Here is a 22933-nt window from a genome sequence, read left to right on the forward strand (position 1 = left end):
GTCTCCTAGGTTGCTCCCCTAGTCACCAAAACAGCCTTCCATCACCAGTGATGCCCGTGATGAACAGCACAGGAATCCACAGGCGAAGCAGGAGATTGGGCCGTGTGCCTGTCCAACTGCTTTTACTGAACTTGCCCTGAACATTTCTAGCACTCAGTCTCCCCTCCATGGTCCTCAGGTGGCTTCCCAGATGATCATTATTTCCAGTTATTTTTCTACCATAGCTATTTTCTTCTTCTCCCTTTAGGTATTATTGTTGCTGCTTATTACTATTCTCAGAAGAGGGAAATTGTGTTTCTTCACCTCTCTTAACTCAATACAGATGCCTATTGAGATTTTTTTTCTGTAATCACTATAATTCCTTGGCCTCCTTTTATCTAAACTATACCTATTAAATTATCTAAACTCTTCTCAAAGCTAAATTGCCTCATCTATTTATTATTTCCCTTCATTTTGCCTGAATACTTTAAAACTTAGGAAGTATGTGAAGTGATTGTTAAATCTTGTTAAAGTAGTCCCAGAATGCATTTATTGGTGTCTCTAATTGAGTCTTACTGATTATACCATGTATTATTAGCCTCATGTTGCACTTAGTTTAGTATAACAAACCTTAAGATTTTTTAAATATATATCTAATATTTTTTAGATTCCATAAATTTTCACTTGGTAATTATTGCTCATCCCCTTCTCCTCCTGTGCACAGTGGCCATTTTATTTTGGGAAGTATAACACATTAGATGCTGTCCCCTGAGATGGGGAAATAGGCTCTGCCAAGAATGTATCCAGCCCTTGTTTTCACCTGAGAAAGGAACAGCAATTGCCACACAGCCTCCAAAGTAAGAGCACCTTATTATTCCATTATGGAAAGAACCTTAGACATTTCCCTTGCAGTTGGATAATTTATGGACATATTTTAAAAATCGCTTTTACTCTATATAGCTTCAAAAAAGTATTTGTTTAATGATTTTTTAAAATTATTATTAAATTGTTTATAGATACTCATACAGTTATAAGAAATAATAGATCCCATGTGCCTTTTACCCTGTAGCAAATCTTGTAAAGCTATGGTGAACTATTATAGTCTGGGTGGTGAGTAATGCAGATAAGACAAAAAGCATCTCATTTCCAGCAGATCCTTCAAGTGCCCTTTTGTAACCACATCTACTTCCTCCCACATTTCTTTTTTCTCTCTTTCTTTATTTTGGAGCCTCTGGGGATTATAGGCATGTGCCACCGCACCTGGTGTTTTCTCTCTCTCTCTCTCTCTCTCTCTCTCTCTCTCTCTCTCTCATTCATTCTTTTTCTTCTATTTCGCTTTATTTTTATTATATTTTTAATTAAATTTATGTTAAGCTGATATATAAAAACTTTAGAATTAGATGTATTAATGCAATAGTTTAGTACATGTATATATTGTATAATGTTTAAATTGGGTTAAATATCTCCTCAAACATTTACCATTTCTTTATGGTGAAAACTTTCAAAACCCTTTATTTCAGCTTCTTGAAATGTACAGTTCATGCTTGTTATCTGCAGTCACCCTACTGTTTCCTGCAATAGCCCCTCTCTAACTGTAGCTTGGTACCCACTGACCACCCTTTCCTACCCCTGCATCCCCACCCTGCTCCGCTCCTCTGTAGATGTTATCAAAATCTCTATATTTTTAGAGCTTTATAAAATATACACCTAAAAAACAGCTTATAACCTTAATTGTGAACCCCATCCTTGCTTGAGGAATTAAACAGCAACAACACAAACAGATTCTGAAAAGCTAATGTTGCATTATCACCAACACCATGTGGTCATCATCTTCACTGCCACCACCATCATCCCAAATGGGACCTGGTTATTTGATCTTGTGGGCTTGCATATAGAAATATACACACACTTGTGTGTTAAATACATATATACATACATCTATTTATTCTTTGTCTCAGCCCATGTTTACTGACAGCCTTCAAAGTGTCAGAAAGTGTTCTGAGTTCTCTCTTTGGTATAGTTTGGATATGAGGTGTCCCCCCAAATCTTCTGTGTTAATGCTGTGATCATCCCAGAGGACCCAGCTACTGCACAGCCTGGCAGCAGACCTTGATGTCATCCGCATGGTGCTGGTTCTGCAGCAATGCAGAATGCTGAAGCTGTGGGGTCATGGAGGCTTCCACTGAGATTTCAAAAGAGGACCTAGGAGGCCAGGCAAAATATAACAGGGTCAGAATCCCTGCAGGCTGCTAGGCATGGTGACACATGCCTATAATCCCAGTGGCTCAGGAGGCTGAGGCAGGAGAATCGCAAGTTCAAAGCCAGCCTCAGCAGCAACAACGCACTAATCAACTTAGTGAGACCCTGTCTCTAAATAAAATACAAAATAGGGCTGGTAATGTGGCTCAGTGTTTGAGTGCCCCTGAGTTCAATCCCCAGTACCCCTCCCCAGGAATTCCTGCAGGCTGCCCCAAAAGGGTGATGTGTGAAGTTGTTGAGGTGCAGCCGAAGCTGGAACGAGACCCTAGGAATTAAGAAATACCAGTAATGTGGTCAGTCTGCCAAGGAAAGCTGCTGGCTGTGGAGAAAGCCAGGCTGAAAGAGAGGCCACATGCACTGCAACCAGCAAGGTCAAAGGGGTGGGACTGACCTTCTTGCCACCATGTGCCTCAGATGTTCCATGTGGATCTACAGCACCTAATTTCTGCCTAGTCAGGGTGGGTCTTGCTTTAGTCCCATCCCTTCTTTCTATGCCCCTATTTCTCCCTTTTGGAATGGAAGTGTTTACTTGTGTCCACTATATATGGGATATATATAAATTGCTTTAGATCATTACAGGGTTTCATAGCCAAGAGTTTGCCTTGAGTCTCAGAAGAGACTTTGGACTTGCACTTTGGGGGCAATTCTGGAACTGTTAAAACTATGGAGACTCTTAGAGACAACTAAATGCATTTTGCATCATGAGATAGACATGAGCTTTTGGCAGTGAAGAGTGGAATGTTATGGTTTGAATATGAAGTGTCCCCGTGTCAATACCGGAGCATTCAGAAATGATAAGATTAGATGGCTGTGATCTAATCAATCCATCTGAGTTTGAATGGAGTGGGTAAGGTGTGACTGGAGGATGTGGGCCCTGGGGGACCTGCCCTGGAAGGATTCATCTTGCCCTGGCTTTCTCTGTGCTTGGCCACCATGAATGGAACAGCACTCCTCCACCACACCCTTCCTCCATGATTTTCTGCCTTACCTTGGGCCCAGAGCAATAGACTCAGTTAATCCATGGATTACACTCCTGTAGACTTTTCCTCCTCTAATTAGTCCTTGTCAGGTATTCTGGGTCACAGTGATGAGAAGCTGACTACCACACTCCTCGTCTTGCTCCCATTCTAGTGAATCAAGACTTATTATAAATTGGATAAATGGGGAACATGGTATGCTAGATGAAGATAACTACTTGGGGGAAGAAATTGGACAGGGAGAAAAGATGGGGATGTGAGAAGGGAGATGTTTAGTTTTTTACAGGGACAAGAAAGACTCCATGGAGGTGTTTTGATGAAGGCCTGAAGAAGATGAAGAAGAGGGCCACCTGGGTCTCTTGGAGGGAACTTCCTAGGGCAAGTGAAGAGTTGTTGCAAAGAAGCTGATGGGGACCTGCTCAGCCAGCAGGGAACAGGGAGGAAGCCTGTGTTCCTCAAGTGGAGCTGAGGAAGGAAAGTGGTAGGACATGCGGTCACGGCTATAAAGGAGTCCAGATGGAGCCGGGCCTCCTGGGCATTTCCTCTGAGTGAGATTGCAACTATTGAAGTCTCTTGAGCAGAGGAGTATCATGAACTGAATTAGTGGTCTAACATGATTCATCTGCTGCTGGGTGAGAATACACTGAAGGGGCCCAGAACTGAAGCGAGGCAATAATCCAGCCGAGAGCCGAGGGTAACTGTAAAGGGGATGGTAGCAGTGGAGGGGTGACAAGTCGTCAGGCTCCAGCCAGTTGGCTATGATAGGGGGAGGGAGGAGAGGAGATGATGTGACCCTACAGTTTGGGACCTGAGCCACTGAGATAGAGGAGTTGGAGGTAAGGTACACATCAGGAATTCAGCTTTGGACACCATGAATTAGAGCTATCAGACATTCACACAAAGAGGTCAAGGAGGAAATTTTGTAGAATTCAGGGAAGAGGTCCCCTGCTAGTCATGAGCATGTAGTTTCCTCTGTATAAATGCTCCATCTGCTTCAACAGTAATTTTTGCCCTCTCTCAGCCTCACTTCCTATAATCCCAGTGGCTCACACTGTGATGGTTGTTTTTATACCCTTAGAGTTCCTTCTTAAAGACTCCCTGGTCCCTCAGGTGAGGTTTCTGCACAGGCCTCCTCCATCCCATCCTCATGAGCCTCACAGTGAATGACTACTTCTGAGCTCTTTTCTCCCACTACTTGATACCTCAGTTCTCTCCTCCCCTTCCCCCAGGGCCATTATAGCCACCAGCCCCTAAAAGCCACTGGATTCCCATTTCCCATTCAACAAGCTGATAGATCTAGTTGGATTGGGATGGTTTTGTGGCTAATTAATTTTCTTCTTAGAGGTTCAATTCAACATTCTATAGACAACTTGAGGCTTCTTTAATCATAAAAATAAAGAGCTAGTAACTCTTGCTTCCAGATTCTTCATGAACCAGGATCATTTCCTCTTTTCTTTTGGTCAAGAATTCTGAGAATTCAATTAAGTGTTTGGGCATTTCAGCAGCTTCAGAGAAAGATTTGGCTGTAGGGCCTTCGGGAAGAATACAAAGGCTTTGCTTTTCACTCTGAGTGAGATGGAAGCCATATGGAGGTTTGGAGATGAAGAATGGGATCATCCGGCTTGGATTTTTTTTTTTTTTAAATGAGGATCACTCTACTGAGAACAGGCTGAAAGATGACAGGGCTTGAAGCAGGGGGACAGTTGGGATGCCATTGCAATTCTCCATGAGAACAGCGGAGCCAGGGAAAAGTTGTGGAAGAATTGGCCTGTTATTGAAAACAGAGCTGACAGCATTTGCTGACAGATTGCATTTGGGATACAAAAGCAAGATAGGAGTCAAGAATGATGACCAACGTTTTTAGACTCTGTGACCAGAAGGATGTTTTTGCTGTTTTCTAAGTTGGGAGGAAAGATGACCGAAGGAGGGACAGAATGTGTGACGACGGTGAAGGAGGAGAAGAGGACTTGTGATGAGAGACATGAGCCAAGGAACAAGGGCACTTCAAGGAGCTGGGAAAAGCCAGACCAGTGCCTAGAGAAGGAACCAGCTCTACCAACCCCTTGACTCTTGCCTGTAAGATTCCATTCAGATTCAAACCCTCCATAACTGTGAAAAGAATAAATTTGTGTTGGCAAATTAATAAATCAGGAAAGATTTGGGCAGTAGTAAGACACGAACACATTCGAGGGAACCAGCCCCTAAAAGCCATTTTCAGGACATGAAAATGATGACTAATGCAATTAGACATGAAATACACAATTAGACATGAAAATGGAGATGCTGAGTGGCTGGTAGAAGAGTCTGAATTCAGGAGAGAGGTGTGGAAATAGGAGCTTGGAGTATCACCAAGTAGACTTAAAACCAAAAGCCTTCTGGGCATGGTGGTGCATGCCTGTATCCCAGCAGCTTAGAAGGCTGAGGCAGGAGGATTGGTAATTCAAAGACAGCCTCAGCAATGGCGAGGCACTAAGCAACTCAGTGAGCCCCTGTCTCTAAATAAAATACAAAATAGGGCTGGAGATGTGGCTGAGTGGTTGAGTGCCCCTGAGGTCAATATCCAATACCAAAAAAAAAAGAAGAAGAAGAAGAAGAAGAAGAAGAAGAAGAAGAAGAAGAAGAAGAAGAAGAAGAAGAAGAAGAAGAAGAAGAAGAAGAAGAAGAAGAAGAAGAAGAAGAAGAAGAAGAAGAAGAAGAAGAAGAAGAAAAGGAAGGAAGGGAGGGAGGGAGGGAGGGAGGGAGGAAGGAAGGAAGGAAGGAAAGAAAAGAAAAGAAAAGAAAAGGAAGAAAAGCCTGGTTGAGAATTCCAACAGAATGAGCAAAGAAGAGAAAAGAGGCTTTTAGACTGTTTCTGACCACCCCAACATCTAGAGGTCAGGTACATGAGAAAACCAGCCAAGAAAAAATTAGAAGGAGCATCCACAGAGGCAAAAAGAGAGGCAAGATTTTGAGGTCCCAGAGGCCAAGAGAAGAACGTGTTTCTTGGAGTAAGCAGCTGTCAAGTTCAGCTCCATTAAATAGTTGCAATTTAATGCTCGGATATAATCTCAATATTGAAGTTTTTGCTAATTCCTCTAAAGTTCTAGGAAGGACAATTGGTAGTTGAGAGTGGGGTATTTTATAGAACATGCTGATAGTTATTCTTTTAGGGATTGCCTAGGCTCTGCTCCTCTCTGGAAAAGCCACAGATCTGGCAACATTTTGTAGGTGTTCAGAATGGTGCCATTTATCCATTTATTCATCGGTGGGTTGCGATATGATTTATTGTAAATCAGGAAATCTTTGCAAGAGAAAGCTGTCTCTACTAATAACATACTGAGGTAAGAGGTATAAACTGGGACTGGCCAGGGCAACAGGGATCTGTGGCTGTCCGACTCCTCGGTTTCTTTCTCAATAACTATTGAATAGATATATTTGCTCCCTGAAGAAAACACCTTACACCTTGACTGAAATATGGGTTAATATTTTGTTTTTAGCTTTCATTGAGTATCAATATGTAGGAAACAGTTGGGAAAGGTAAGCAACTCTATTATATTTTGTAAAATCATTATTGGAGACTCTGTCTGTTATTTTGTTCAGTGTTCCTCACATGAAGAGACATGGAATAATTCCTCTTAGAAGTGAATGTTGGGAAATGCATTGCCCCTTCCAAGGAGCTGGTAGGATCTTGCATTCTATTCCTAGATGTTGCAAGCTCAGTAATACATCAGTACCTCCCTCTTACATTGGCAGTCACAAGCTAGAGCTAGATTGTACCCTCAAGTTGCTTCTAGGGCCAATGTCAAAATTTTCCCAGTTGTGACTTTTTTTTTCCTCAAGCATCTGTGAAGTACCTTTTATGTGCTAAGCTCTGTTGATTAATATGGAGATGCAGAAGGGATCCACCAGACCTCTCTCCCTTGAATTCCTGGCATCTTCTTGGTCCTTGAGCCTTTACCTACTCTTCTAATATGTTATTAAGATCTTTTCTTTGCAGAAGCTTTGGATTCTTTCAGGAGCAAGGTAAGTATAAAACATAAATTAGATAAGATGGAACTGACCAGCATATTAGGGGCATGCTAATCAGGAAAGATTTGGGCAGCTGTAAGACACGAAGACATTTGAGGGAACCAAGAGCCCAGAAATTCATAGTTGGGTACTACGGTTTTTAGGAGGTTTGAAACTCACTACTGTGTTTTTAAACGAGAAGGAGGAAAAGACTTTTTAATAAACTATAATTATTTCTAAAGCTATGTTTAGCATTTTTACTAATATTACTAGAGAGTCTTTGATCAAGTAAAGCATATGAGGATATTGTCATAATCCTAAAATGCTAGAAGTGCTTGTGTGTATAGAAACAGAATTCATGAACTGGGTTTTAGTAGGATTTCTTCTAGGGTTAAGTGATATGCGGGTTCTTGGGTATAAAGTAGCTTACTTTTTAGGACATGAAAATGATGACTAATGCAATTTTAAAAAGAAATAATCTGTCTACTTGTAAGAAGATGAACTCAGTTGTCAGTTATAACCTTAGGAAGAGACTAAAGAAAGAAGCTGGGGTAGCCTTCCCAGCCAAGGGAAAGGCAGCAGGAGTCAACACAAAAGCACTCTCCTGGGGGCAGACCAACACCTTCCAATGTAAGAAGCACATCTTTATGTCTGCGCAGCACGTCAGGGTTAAAGGAAGTGGGTCAGTGAAGGATGAGCTTTTCCTTTTGGTAGTTTGCACCTTCCAATCATGGAGAAGGATGGGAGTTGGTGGGGATAAGGAGAGACTGACAGGGAGTAGCCAGGGAGGAAGGGGATGGAGAGGACAGAGAATGCAAAGTTCAAGGAGTCTGCATCTACAAAGTCAGTGATGTCGAACATTTCTCTTTTACCACTACAAATGGAAATGAGTATGAAGCCAGTAACATGAAACATTTGGCCAACGTATGGCGTTAAAGGAATCACACTGTAATTGTGGGATCTTCACCAGACATGGTGGCACACACCTGTAATCCCAGCAGCTCAGGAGGCTGAGGCAGGAGAATATCAAGTTCAAAGCCAGCCTGGCCAGCATAGCAAGACTTGTCTCAAAATAAAAAGGGCTGGGGATGAAGCTCAGTGGTAGAGCTCTTACCTAGCATGGGTGAGACCCTACGTTCAATCCCCACTGGGCCTCACTGTGTCAGCTGTGCTAGGCAATAGCTCAGAGTGTGTGCATGCATGCACACACACACACACAGATTGATTTTGAGGTCCACTGCCTATGATCAAATACATTGCTACAACATCAGAAAAATAACTAGACACTGTGATCGGCGTTAATTTAAGCTTTTTTAAAGTTGATCTAACAATACCCTGGATCTTGCATTCTTTTATTTTTAAAAGCAACGTGAATACAGTCCTATTTCTTATATACTATAAGTAAAATACATCTTTTAACCAATGTTCATGCCGTATTTTTATCCTGCCGACTCACCACCGTTACCATAGTGACATTTAGAGAGGGATCAGATGCCTTTGTAAGTTTAAGGGCTATCTGCGGACCTTGACTAGCCCAAGAGGAGAATTCACTGAGATCTAGAGTGCTTCAAATGACATTGTAAAAATGGGATTGCCTGAAAACACAGGTTTGTTCTCACAGCAGAATTCCTCTGCACACAACCGTGTGATCATGCTGGAATGGGGTCCCTGGAAGCTCTCCATTCTGTTCCTGTCTCCAGGCAGGTAGTGGCTAACCACAAAAGTTGTCTGCGACTTACCCAAGACTGCCCATTTCCCAACGCTGCTGCCAGTTTAGCTGCCAAATGAAAATAACTAATGGCATTGCACCTTGTCATCTTTCTTCTAGATCGCCCTTGGGTACCCGAGGCTGTTCAAAACAGAATGCTGAAGACTGGTTAGAAATAAAAGCATGAACTTCAGGGTAGACCTGACCAGAAAGTGAAGCCTGTTTCTGACTTTGCAGGGCAGGGGAAGCCTCTTTAGACCACGAACATTGGCAGTGGTCTGAGCTGCTGCTCTGTAAAGACTGGCCACCTCCTCCTCCACCTCCACCTATACCTCCACCTCCACCCTGGAAGCAGGGGACTCCAGGGCCACCAGCAGGCTATGAGAGATGAGTGCAGTGGCTCAGCTCGCACATGTAGGAATGAACTGCTTTTCAAAACCAATTTTGTGCCCACTACCTGACCAAGCAACATCACTACTACCTGTGTAGAATATATCACTACCACCATAAAATGTTAACATTCAGTGGGGCAAGAAAGTCCTACCAAGGCTGATTGCCCTGTGTCAGTGGGGATTTCTTCTTATGGGAGGGTTGGGGGGGTACCAGGGATTGAACTCAGAGGCACTCAAAAACTGAGCCATATCCCAAGCCCTATTTTGTAGTTTATTTAGAGATAGGGTCTCACTGAGTTGCTTAGCGCCTCATTTTTGCTGAGGCTGGCTTTGAACTCTCAATCCTCCTGCCTCAGCCTCCTGAGCCGATGGGATTACAGGCGTGTGCCACTGTGCCCAGCTGAACTTTATTTCTTTGATGATTGATATAAGGCTACATGATTAATTAAAATAACGAGGGGGCTCTTGTTCTTTTCATTTGATTTTGGGATTTCAGTGTCACTTTAGGTCAAAACCAAAGACATTTTGAGAAAGATGAGAAAAACGCATTGATTTTCTCCTGGTTTTCTCATCAGTTATTTTCTGTAGGTTATGAGAAAAAGAAAAGCTTTTAAACAAAGAAGAAACCAAATTGGGGGGTGGGGTCGGAGATGTTATTGAATTTGGGTCTTTATTTCTGAAGAAGAATCGCCTGGAATTTTATAAAAGCCAAGAATACAAACATCATCCTTGTGTTTATATTAGGAAGTGAGCATTTTAAAACATGCAATATGTATTTTAAACAGTCTTCTTCTTTTTAATCTTGCGTTGCACCCAAAGAATGCGAATGGTTACCAAATTGGTTTTTGGCAGAGTTGCTTGACCCTTAAGAGGAAAAAAAAAAAAGAAGAAGTGTTATAAGATGTGATTGTAGCACATGACAAGATCATGAAGCCTCAACTCTGAGCAGATATTAACTAATCCAATGATCCCAACCAGGGAGGTTCCCTGAGGGCATTTCTCTACGTTACATTATGCACATTACGTGGTAATGAATGACAGTTTCCCTGGCGCCAAATAGAGAAATTCTTTATTAAGAGAGCAAAGTGGGGCGGGGGGAAGCAGATAATAACTGAGCTTATCGTTGAACAGCGTGGCCTCCTCGTCCGTACACTCCAGCTTGTCTCTATGGGTGCTGGTTATCTCAGCAATAAAGCATCTCGTCTCTTGAAGCAGGTTTCTTCCTACACCCTGTAAACCAGAGGAAGACTGTCTTGGTGTGTGTGCTAGAAGGAGTTGGGTAAAATGGGCATGTCCCTGCTCTTTGTCACTAGCAATAATCAGGTTTTCACATCCACCCTGAACATGGCCCAAAGCTCATGGCATATAAGGAATCTGGATGTTTGTGACTTTGGCTCCTAGGAAGCAACAGTTGTAGCAGCCCAGGGACCCATTGATCCATCTCAGCTTCTCTGAGCAGAGACATTTTGTTTTCCCAAATCCTTCACCATGTGCTAACAATTAGATAATGACTCCATAAATGTGGAGCAAAGGCAGTGTCATGGACAGTGGGTGGTTTGTTTTCTTAGTTCTTTATTGAAAACATATGGAGAAGTTTATATATAAATAGGAAACAATAGAAAGCTACTATCATGTTAGCAGCTAATACAACTCTACATGAATGGAAATCAAACATCTCTACCTACGCCAGAATGCTGACTTCCGGATACCTACACATCCTGTGTTATTTATAAATATAAAAAAATGTTTTATTAAATTAGGCTTTTTATTTCTAGTTGGGAAGAAATCTGGAGCAAGAGTTTTTGCTTTTGTTTTCTGTCCTCTCTTTGTTTAATTAAATTGCTTTATTAGCTGGGATAATAAATTTTATCCAAGCAGATCTTATACTGAGATCATGAAGTTTGAAAAAAAAAAAAGAAATCTATATGTTTCTTCAGCTACAGTCTCGATTTCTGATTTAGAAGTGTGGACTGGTGGCTGGAAAGTTAGAGGTGACCTCGGGAGACAGGGCAGTAGGGAGAACCCACGTCTGGAGGGGCAGACCTCTGTGAGTTCTGACTGCACCACTTACTAGCAGGTAACTGTGGGAAAGTTGGGAAGCCAAATGAACTTCAGTGTCTTGTCCGTGAAATGAATATAACAGCAGTTATCTTGCAGCACATGGGATGAGCTGCAAAGCATTTTGCAGTGTCTGTCTTGTAGGAGACACTGAAAAAAATGCTAACCTGTCATCATCATAATCAGCTAACAGAATAGTTGGTATTGGCACCATCCTGACAGTCTAAGAGGTATTGATGGCCAGTTCTGAGAACAGTCACACAATGGTGCTGCTGTTTATCAAGTGCTAAATGTGCACCAGGCTCTGCAATGCAGTTGCTCACAACTCAATGAGCTGGGGATGAGGGTGGGGCACTATCGTCCCCATTTCATGGCAGAAGAAGCTGAGAGGTTATGTGGAGCACACAAAGTCACAGTGCTAAAGATTGGTTACTAAGAGGCTGCCACCCAGTCAGGCAAACTCCAAAGCCCATACTTTTCGTCTCTCTGTGAAAATGGCTGCCACATAGATAGCTCATACTATCTTTGAAATGTTCTTTGTTTACATTACTCTGTATACTCCTGTCAACATCCTGTGACATGGCACAGTGGCACTCCCAAACTGTGAAGTCCCCTGTCCTTACCACATTTATTCATTTGGAATTAAAGGAAGCCAGGAAGCACTTAATGAACATGTTGTTAGAAGCCATTGTAAGTTGAGTTCCTGCAATGCCTTCACCCTGGTCTACAGAGGTCATTTCTTTAGAGGTGCTAGAAGCTACACGTGCACAGGTTCATTGTTCAAGCTTAGGAAAGAGCATTTATCCCAACCTGAACATGGTAAGGCAAGGGCCAAGGTGGGGTGACTTAGGGAGAAGGAGGAGGCCAGTCTCCCCATCCTAGTAGCCCAGAGTGTCAGTTGCTATGTCAGGAAGAGAACAAATGAATCCAAGCCTGGGTCCACCTCACCCGGCTGCTCATTAGTGTGGGATCTGACCGCTAAACTGCTCACTAGCTCCACTTTTAACCTAAATAGTACCCAATTAGGAGCCCTTCACATGAATTTCTTGTTGGAAACATAGAATATGCCCACAATATGGGAACCCTTACATATAAGATCACCCAATTCTGTTTTCATTTGTAAAATATACTTGATTTTTTTTTCTCCTGTTTACAGGCGAGGCAGAGTTCGGGGTGAGGAGGATTGGAGGCCTTCAAGGGGAAAGAATTAGTACTGCCAAATCCCAAGTCCACCTGCTAACCTAGCAGCAACGTTCAGTTAAATGATCCCTGAATATAGGCCACGAATGCAAATATTTTGCATATTATTAATTCTAATGATGCTACTACCGTAATACTGTAGCCACCAGCTGAAAGCCGAGGTGGCCCTTTCTATATAAATGACTTGGGTCTTTCAGTGAAAATCACCATGAAGACAGAAAATTCCTTAGAAATGAAAGTGGAAACACGAGCAGGCTTCTGCTTCGTTAACCTCCTCATCATTAACAACGACAACAAAAATGCAGGCGTCTCAGGGCCTCCTGTTCAGGCCTATAAATGCTGGCAGTACCCTCCCTTGGAACCCGCCTCTGCCCTTGCTTTTTTGTGGCCTCAGTATGTTTCCACAGCAAATGTTAAGAAATCACTATAAAGTGAAATCTGCTTCAGGAGAAAAGATACTTATGCAACTTTCAAATTGTTATGTAAGTGAAAAGTCATCTTAATGCAGAACAAGTGTCACTACTCCCGTATCCATGCCAGCAGTGGCACTGTGGAGTTTCAGAAAGCAAAGGAATTCAGAGCAGGTGCTACCATTTGCCTGCTGTGTGACTTTGAATGAATCACTTGACCTCTCTCATCCTCAGATTCTTTCCTATAAAACTACATCAATAATAAAGCCTCTTTGTTGATTTTATGAGTTTCCAGAGAAGACCGAAAGAGATTGCAAATGTGGAAACTCTCTGGAAGCAGTATACCAATGTGATTATTGATTTGTACTAGATGAGTAATGAAGAATGAGTAATAGTGCTATCCAAAGACAGCTTGGGAATAACTCAACCAAATAGCTGATCAGTCTTGGAGAAGGGGGTGGCTCTTGGGAAACAGAGGGCCTGACCAGCTTGAAGGCCCTGAAATTCGCAAGTCAGGGCTGGGTAGCAATTTAGCTGTGCAACCTGTCGAGAGCCTGTTTATAGTCGAAGCTCTTGCAGTGACGATATTGGCTACATCAAATCACTGTAGGCTCTCTTACCAGACTTTATTTGGGAAGAGTTTACAAACTGGCAGCCTGGCAGAGTTGCCTGGGATTAGAGTGCTGTGGTTTCACACCAGGGAGAGCCGTGTTTCATGTCTTGTTCTATTAGTGCCTCCCCAGGGATTCAACAGATGGCACAACAACAAAACCAGAAACCCAAGACAAACCTGCCAGTTTGATGCCTTTTAGCTCCAGCAGAACTCACAATTAAAATGAGATAGAATATCTCTGTGGAGGGAAGAAGTGCAGAAACAAGTCCACAGGGCACGCCGCCTTTTGTCTGAGCACGTCCAACGCTCCCTGGAGATCCCTGCCACGTAGGAGGGGCTGGCACAAGCAGAAAATTAGCTGAAAGAATATTATTGCTAATAGAAATAATTGAGCAGCTTTAATACATTTCCCTGCATTGTATTTTTTTTAATCCTTCCAAGGCAGGGCTTGAGTTTGGCAAATCCCAGGGTGAGTGACTGTGCATCTCAGAACCATCAGGTAACGTGCAGACCAGACCCTAAGTCAGGCAGAGCCACGTCTGTCTTGGCCTTTGATTGTTCCCAAGGAGAAAGCACGGAAGCGGCAGATAGGAACCAAACATTTTTTTTTTCTCTTTTGTTCAGGTAAATATTTCCAACTACAGTCTGGTGATGGAGTCTGACTCGGGAACCTTCTTACCCACGGGGCTGCAATTCACTGGCAGTGACAAGGCCAGGGCCATCATGAAGGAGGTGATGCGCCTGCTGCAGCCCCTCAACATCACCCAGGTCTTCAGTGATGGCGAAGGGATGGACATTAGCTTCTGGATCCAAGCTGGAGTGCCTGGTAAGACGAAAAGATGAAGTCCATGTTACGTATGGCCACCGATTTAAAATGAAATCTCTATTTAACGAGGCACAGTGGCTACTCGTAGGCCAAGTGATGCGTGGAACCCCTAAGCTTTTGTCTATCAGGTATAATTTGATGATTCTAAAATTGGGATAATGGTACTCAGTTTGCATTTGTTACCCAGTTGTCTTTTCTTTCTAAATGATAAGCTCCTCTCCCCTCCCCCACCCCCATCCTGATTTAATGACTCTAGGATTTGGCCTAGAAATCAGTTGTTTTGTTTTTTAAAGAGGTATCTCTGGTGACTGTACCACAGTGATCTCAACAATCAAAAATTTGAAAAACAGAGTAGAAGGCAATTATGATCACTGACACTCTTCTCATTCTGCACTGTGCCAGGGAACCTTTACTGATCTAAATTCTCTACCCAAAGAGCGTGACATCTGAAACCTTACCATGAGAGATTCATTCTTTGAGGGTGGGGTGCTTCCTGCTAATTATGTTTTTTCCTTAATGCAAAGACTTCCATTAAGAAGTTGGATATAAACTGACTTGCCCTGATTATGATTTTTATCATACACATATCCTGAAGAGAAGCCCTAAGTCTCTGGGGACAAGGATGGAATTATGAAGTGGGATTGACCTGAGGAGGTGACAGAAATAGAGGCAGGAACAGTCTCAAGAAGACAAAACTTGTAAAACTTCATGAATGTGCCCAAGCCCAGGCATGGAAAAGCGCTCTTAAATGTTCATGACTCCTGTGGTCCCCAGCACCATTATATACATAATCAAAATCTTGTTCAAGGAGCCATCTGCAAATTAGTCTGTATTTGTACTACACAAATAGGAAGGCCAGACTTTGAACATTTTAACATTATTGTTTCCAGAAACTACGAAACATTTCAAAGATACAAAAACAGTGTCTTCAAGGCACACCCCACTCTAGTTTTGTTTTTGGTTTTTTTTTCCCCTGTCGGCAAAATAGATTTCACCAACAGCATACTACACAGATTTAAGATTTATAAAAAGCTTATTATTGAGATATTGAAGGTTTTAAAGCACATTTTAAGTTTTAAGGTTTATAGTAATCTTCCACAACTAGAAATAGAAGTTTTCCTTTATTCTAATACAAGAACCTGGGCTGGGGATGTAGCTCAGTGGTAAAGCACTCACCCAGCATGTACCAGGTCTTGGGTTCTGTCCCAGCATGGAAAAAAAAAAACTAATACATGGACCCAAATTCTCTTCATTTGTTATGTATGTCATTAACAATGATGGTGTCATCCCTGGACAGATCCATATATCGACATATATGTCATTGATAAACTTGATCAAAGTAAAGGGAAGAGAGTTTGCCCTGTACATCACATAGAATAATTTGCTTGAAATTTTGAATTTTTACTGAGCCTAAACTTTTCAAAAGGAAATTATTGAAATTTGAGAACCCCTAAGGAAGCTTCAGGTGGCAGCTGTTAGGAGTAGACTGGTAGAAGACGGTGAACTGCCCTGGAAACCCTCTGGGGTGGTCATGGGAAGTGAGAAGGAACTAGAACCTACAACAGTATCAGGGCACAAAACCTTGTGCTGTTTCTGGCTTTGTTGTGTGTGAAAGTGAGATTGCACTGCATGTCCACCTGATCCCTGAGAAAGGTTCTGTGTGGAAAGCATGAGTTGATTTGTCTTCACCCGAGGGAAGGAGGCCTGGTCCTTCTCAGCCATGATGAGGTGAGATTTGATATCCACCTGCTGAAGTGGAGTGGGGAATTTGAGCCCATTACCATTCCTGAGGAGTTAACTTAGAATTTGTTGAGTTCTTGCTATTTATGGGATGCTAGTTTTGCAGACACTGTCTTTGAGGCCTACCACCATCCTGTGAAGTAGGTGAAGAAACAGATTCAGAAGGGTTAAACGACTCAGTACAAGTCGTCACTGCTGACAGGGCCAAAGTCACCCTGAGAATGAGCCAGGCTGGTGTCAAGGCTGCTGGACTTTTTGCACTGTGAACAACACAGGGACGTTGGAATGCTGAGATGGTCCTCCAGATATCTGGCAGCCTCTACAATGTTTACCTTACCCAGCTCTTGCTTATGCAAAGGACTGCAGTTCACTGCTGCTCCAAAATAATTTACCTCTGGGAGAGAGGAGTCTGTTATTGTAAATAACTACTTGTTTTTTTCCTCACATTCTTGGTTCCACTCCCCTCCCTGGCTCTGTAGATTAAAAAGGCAATAGTTCTTTTAGATGACTATAAATGTTTCCTGGAATTTTTAAATTTTTTTTTCCTTTAGAGTATTGAAAGGATGAACCAAATTATCTCAGCCTTCCCCTGAATTCTGTTCAGCTCTTTTGAAATCTCAGGTTTGGGCTATTCCTGGAAGAAACAATAGAACTGCCCACATTAGAACTTTTGTTGCTTATTGAAAATTTCAAGAACTTTCAAAAACAAAAGAAACGAAAGAAGCATAATTGATCTAAAAAAGAAAAGAAACCTTATGAGTTCTCTGTATTCTTAAAGACCTGGCAAGTAAAATATTCAAACCTAAGGGTAGAATTCAAAATACTATTTAAGTTATGTTTAAATAACTGCTTACCTAAAATTTGGAAGATTAATAAGAAGTAATGTTTCCAAATTCCATTCCTCTTTTTTTTCCTTTCATTTCTCCCATTGATTTAATGAACGTTGATTGAGCCCCTAATGTGTTTAATCCTATCAAATTTGTATGATGCTTGGGCCCTGGTTTCTTAATGTTCCATATATGCTGAATACCGAAATATGAATTGAGAACACAGAGAGAATTAAAATTCAACCTGCTTTTCACTAGTTATATAAGACAAATAGATTGATTTATGACAGGATCGTCTTTGGAAGAGAAGAGATAATGTCCTTCACCCATCTAGATGAAATCTGTAGCAAAGTAAATACAAGGCTTTGGAGGAAAAACTTTAAAAAATGAGTATCTTGGATGTAATTTCTGCATAAACGATCTATTCCAGATCTTGCTACTCCAGCTTTCTGACCATCTGCTTTCCCCCCAAATCCTAGATGTTCCTTGAGACACACTCTGCAGGTACTGTTCATTGTCCTTCCTCAGCCCATTGTGCCCTATTGCTTGTCTGAATTTCCAAAGCACTCGTGGTCTTTATCCCACAATCTGGCACTTGACCGCTTATGACAACATTGCTCTTGGATGCATCTTGCATCCAGTCTTTAACCATCAGTTCTTAGAGTCTAAGGGCAGTATTTTCTACTGCCATGCCTTTCACATAGCTTTCAGTTTAATTCTGGAAAATACTTAAGTTCTTGCAATTCTAAAGTGAGAGTAGAAACAAAGGCGTTGAAAATAATGTTTGATAAGGTTTGGGTCCCTTACATTAAGAGTGTAGATAAAAGGGCTGGGATATAGCTCAGTGGCAAAGCGCTTGCCTCACATATGCGAAATCCCAGGTTCAATCCTCAGTTCCAAAAAAGGAAAGAAGAAAAATAAGGTGAGGGGTGTGGGGGAGGGGAGTAGAAAGGATGCCATGAAAAAAGTCAAAAAAGATTTTGAAATATTGGAAGAATGATATATATTAGGAAGTCCAGCAATTACAATTATTTCTCTTAAAAGAACAAAATTTGAGAAGATGTTGAAAAATATCTTCTAGTATTTTAATGATTTTCCTGCATAAAATGGTGAACAGCTGTTCGCTGAGTCTTTCAAAGATAATTTCAAAGATCACTTGCGACAAGTGATCTCAGAGGGGTTTAAGTTAGTCTCTATTCACTCCAGAGAGTGAACAGACTATAAATTTAAAAATTTGTGCTTGATTTTCTAAGTGCGAATTTAGAAATAGGAGAAATTTAAAGTAAACAGGACTTGGAAAACATTTGGTTGCATGTCCCAAATTATAATTGAGGCTTTTGGATTGTGGCACCAGTCAATGAGACAGGGGACAGAGGAGGAGGACCAAATGAGGATACTTGGTGGAAATGATGATTCTCTTAGTATGAGCTGAAAGAGAGGAATCTCTTTCAGTTTGAATATTTCAGTACTGAGGTATAATATATGGTTCTCAGATGTCCCTAAATGTATCCCTCTTGAACATCTTTCTTTAGAAACTCCTTCACAAAGCATACACTAATGGAAAACTCAGATACCCTCTTAATATGACCTAAGAGAATGATTCCACTTATTTCATATATACCAGTAAAAGTTTCCTCCTCTGCCTCAAAATCTGTGATTTAACCTTTTTCTCATTTGTTGGCTTGTGGTAGAATATTCTGGGAAAAAAATAGAGACCTTGAGTATTCTGGCTTCTCAGCTTCTAACTATATGTGCAAATAATGTAATTTTTCTTTCTAAGCCTCACTCATTTATTGTTGAGTATCTTCACTAGTCATCTACTGTATAGCACTGGGCACTCAGTATGAAGGGAGTGGTGGAGATCCCTATCCCTAGAGACAACACAGTCCGGTGAGTGACTCGTGGGTATCTCATCTGCAAAGTGCATATGGTAACTTACAAGTCATCGTTTCCACCAAGAATCTTCATGTGTTTCTCCTCCTCCTTGTCCTGTCTCAGTGACTGTAACCACAATCCCCAAACCTCAACATAATCTGGAACATGCAACCAGTCTCCAAGTCCTGTTTCCTTTAAATCCCTCCTATTTATTCAACCCACTTCCTCCACCCCACCCCACAGACCTTGTCTCATCACCACTCACTGATTCCTTCAGCAGCCTCCTAGGATTATGCTGACCCGCATTCCCAGTCTCCTTCCACCTCCTGGGCCCACTCATTCCAGAGCCAACTACCTACATTGAACATCAGTGCATCAGCTGGATTGCTTTTGTCTATGAAATAAAACAGAAGACCCAACTCAGAATGGCAGGAAGGGGATTTTTAAACTTCTCTTAAAAGGAATGTTCAGTAATTCAACCACAACAAGGATCTCAGTTCTTTACATCTTTCACATTGCCATCCTTGGCATGTTGACTTTTATCTTCAGGCTTGTCGCCTCCTGGTCTCAAGATGGCTGCATTTGTTCCAAGCTACACATGTTGCACAATAGTGGAAGAGAGAACATCTGTATTATCTCTTTTTAAGAGTGAGGAACTCTTTTCAAGAAGTCGTAAAACAGGTTTCTCCTCAATCTCATTGGCCAAAAGTGTGACACATGTCGGTGGCTTATCCACTGCAAATAGCTTCCGGATGTACAAGAAAATGTCTTTAGGAAGAAGACAAGGATTTCCAATGTGCAAAAAATTAAAAGTAGCTGCAATGTCAGATCGTCTGTCCTCCTCGTTTAAGACCCTTCGCTGCCCCCCATTGTCTCCAGAGCATTATGCGTCACAAAAGTGTCTACTCAGCACGGCCTGCAAGGCTTTTCTCATTCCACCTGCTTTGCCTTTGGACCTTCCCTGTTCTATCTTTTCTCACCAGCCAGTTCCATGATTCAGCTCTCTGTTCTCCTCCTTTTCAAGGCTTCTCTAATCTCCGGTAGCCCTGATAAGTGTCCCTGGAGTGTGCCTCTCCAACTCTCTAAGCTCACCTCTCTTTGGTTTCTGGGAGGCACTTGAGACACACTCGTTGATGGTTCAGAACTTGTTGAACAGAACTTGCCCAGCCATTTACTTACACGCTGTCCTTACAACCGTGAGCCCCCGTGAACTCCTCGGAATCCCCAGTGCCTGAGCAGTAGTGTCTGTCCCCCAACAAAAGTCTATGAATTGAAGGCTAAAGAAGTAGGTTCCAGGGTTCTAGGAGGAGTAGAGTGCTGTGAGAGAGCCTGGTTATGTGCAGTGCGTTACCCAAGGATTACGTTCGTAATAACGTTGCCTCATTTTGCTACATGTTAAATAGGGTTTAAAAAAATCATATTTTGACTTCTTTCCTCTTTTGTATAGTAGTTCAGACTCCATATTGAAGTACCCAATATACAGATTACTCAGAATCTCACATATTTTCTGTGTTGCTTATTTCTGTCCAATATTTCGTATGGAATTAAGCAGAACTAAATTAAGACTTTCCATTTTGACATTCCCAAAGGCCTTTCTTCTGAAATGTTCCAAGAAAAGAGACAGTGAGGACACAAGTAGGCATCGATGTGTAAAGTATACAGAAGGTTCCGCCTCTGGATCCACGTCATGTATGTTTTCCAGTCACCAGATGGAAGAGTGCAACCCAGCAGTCCTATGTCACCTGCTGTCCCTAATTAAAAGACACCTCCCTTATGGTGAAAACACTCTGTGTGGTGGTGTTTGAAGAACTTATTGCTCTATGGGGAGGAGGCCTCACCCCACTGGAAACATGGAAAGGGTGCTCTCCCTGTTGTGGCTGTAGTCCTGAAACCCCCACTTAAATGGCTGGGGAAGTTCTGTTCAATCAACAAGCATATCTCAAGTGCCTCGCATAAACCAAGCACTGTTTAGACACGGAGGGTAGAGCATGGAAAAGACTTACCAGATCTCAGCCCCTGGGCAGTCTCCATTGCAGGAGAGGGCACAGGGACAGTGTGAGGAAGGGGACTAGAACAAAGAAATAAATCCAGAATGGAGAAAAATCTTGGAGGTTGATGAGGGTCATACAGAGAAAGCCAGTAAGTGGCTCCCTCTTCCCCCTTCACCTCAGGTGAGTCCAGGCTCTGGCTTTACTCCTCCTCGACCCTTTTATTCCAGATGGGTGTGTATAGCAGCCACATCAATACTGCACCCTAGAACTGCACGTAGGAAGAACAAATGATTTCCTCATCCTGCTCCCCCTTACAGCATGTCTGCTTCAGCCCTAACAGAAGCCACTGGGTGGCATGCCCACAGCAGAGCTGGCTCAGGCCTTCAGGACGGTAACACAGTGGGTGAAGGAGGCACTGTTATACCCCGGGGCAGTTAGTCACGCAGTGCCTTATGAAGTGCCTTATGAAGTGTTACCTCCAACGGTTATTTAAAGCACACGCTTTCACTTTGAAGTTAATGTACTTTGCATTTTATCTCCTTCACTGATGGAGGAGCGAGAGAGTATTTTATATGCCCACAATGCCTATTACTACCTGGCACATAAAAGTTCACTGATTACACATATTGATTTGAAGATGAACACAAGAAAAGTTAAGTAACAGTAAACGGCTGATTTTGGTACAGCTGCCGGATAAATAACACGTGCAGAATGGCTGCAGGATCTCCCAGGACGGAGGACAGAAGAGCAGCAAGAGGGGAGCTTGAGCTGGACACTAAACAATGCTCAGATCAGAATGGACAGAAAAGGTACAGAAGGGCCTTCCTCATGAGAGAAAGGATAGGAGCAGGGCAGTCGTCCCTGTAGGAGAATGGCCTCCCTGGGCGGTGCATCGTGGAGGGCCAGGGGCCATGAGAACAGGGGAGTAACTCTGGGCCAGAAAGAGCCATAAATTTCAGGTTGAAAACTCTTACAGATTTAGCAGAGCGGCCAGACATCTTCAGCAGGAGAAGAAAGTGATGACAGCAGTGTTTCAGGATGCCGGGGTGTCCAGATCCCATTCAAGTAGGAGGCTCAAAGTGAGAGCTCTGGAGTTAATTGGGAGCCCGAGAAGTCACAAAGGAGGAGAAGCATTGCTTTAGGTACTATAGTATGCTCATTGCATGCACTGTAATGACCCTTGAACACTCTAACCTGAGTGTCTCTCTCTACCATTTGCCTTGCCATCTGATAATGTAGCCTGGACAGGTGTTACTTTTCTATCCGCTCCTTTGTGGGTCTCAAGGTTGGCTCTCCTGGGTTTCCCCTCTTATGCATTTGACGGCGATACTTGACAAATGCTATACAGATGTTCCTCAACTTACAGTGGGGTTATATCCTGATAAAACCATTTATTATAAGTTGAAAGTATTGAGTCAAAATGTATAATGCACCTAACCCACCAAACAAGAATTAAATTTTTGTTTAATAGGTAGCTATATGATATATAGATTATGGAGTATACAAAAATAAGATATGACCCCTTCTCTCCAAGAGCTCACAATTGGAAACTCACTGATTTGGTTTGAACCCCCATGCACCACCCATCACTCAGCTTCAGGAATTTTTAAATTATGGGTAATCTTATTTCATCAATGTCCAACCACTCTCCTAAACCCAGATTATTTTAAAGCAATCATTTCATTGGAAAACATTTTAATCTGTGTCTCTAAAAGGCAAGAATGCATTTTTATGTTCATAACTACAATACTATACTATTATTCCACCTAAATGCTTTACATAATTTTAAAAACAACTTTATTTGTACATAATAATTACACATAATGGTGGGATTCATTATTACATATTCATCCATGCACATTATATAATTAGATTACTTTCATTCCTCCAGACAATATCTTAAAATTATACCCAGTATGTAACCAGTTTCCAAGTGTTTCCAATTAAATTCTTCCAATTTAAAAAAGAGAAGTTTTCTACTTTAAACCAAGATTTCAGTAAGTTCCAAGCAATGCAAGTGGCTGATATGTCTCTTATCTCTTATCTTGTCTCTTTTAATTCATAGATTCTACCTTCATCTTTTTTTCTTTG

The 22933-nt window shown here is 42.0% G+C and overlaps 1 protein-coding gene across 3 annotated transcripts in view; it reads left to right on the forward strand.

Annotated features, from left to right (window-relative positions):
* The window catches only part of Cpq (carboxypeptidase Q), a 437300-nt gene that overhangs the window by 339095 nt on the left and 75272 nt on the right, over positions 1–22933 (forward strand). For 2 of the 3 annotated variants that reach the window (XM_048782833.1, XM_015485985.2), the window contains exon 7: positions 14208–14409. In XM_048782833.1, the coding sequence (XP_048638790.1) occupies positions 14208–14409 (202 nt within the window). Of the gene's footprint in view, positions 1–14207; positions 14410–17406; positions 17889–22933 lie in introns of those variants that run through there. The other variant, XM_048782834.1, reaches the window with a different exon arrangement.

Source organism: Marmota marmota, unplaced genomic scaffold (genome assembly GCF_001458135.2).
Source record: "Marmota marmota marmota unplaced genomic scaffold, marMar, whole genome shotgun sequence".
Taxonomy (NCBI): Eukaryota; Metazoa; Chordata; class Mammalia; order Rodentia; family Sciuridae; genus Marmota; species Marmota marmota.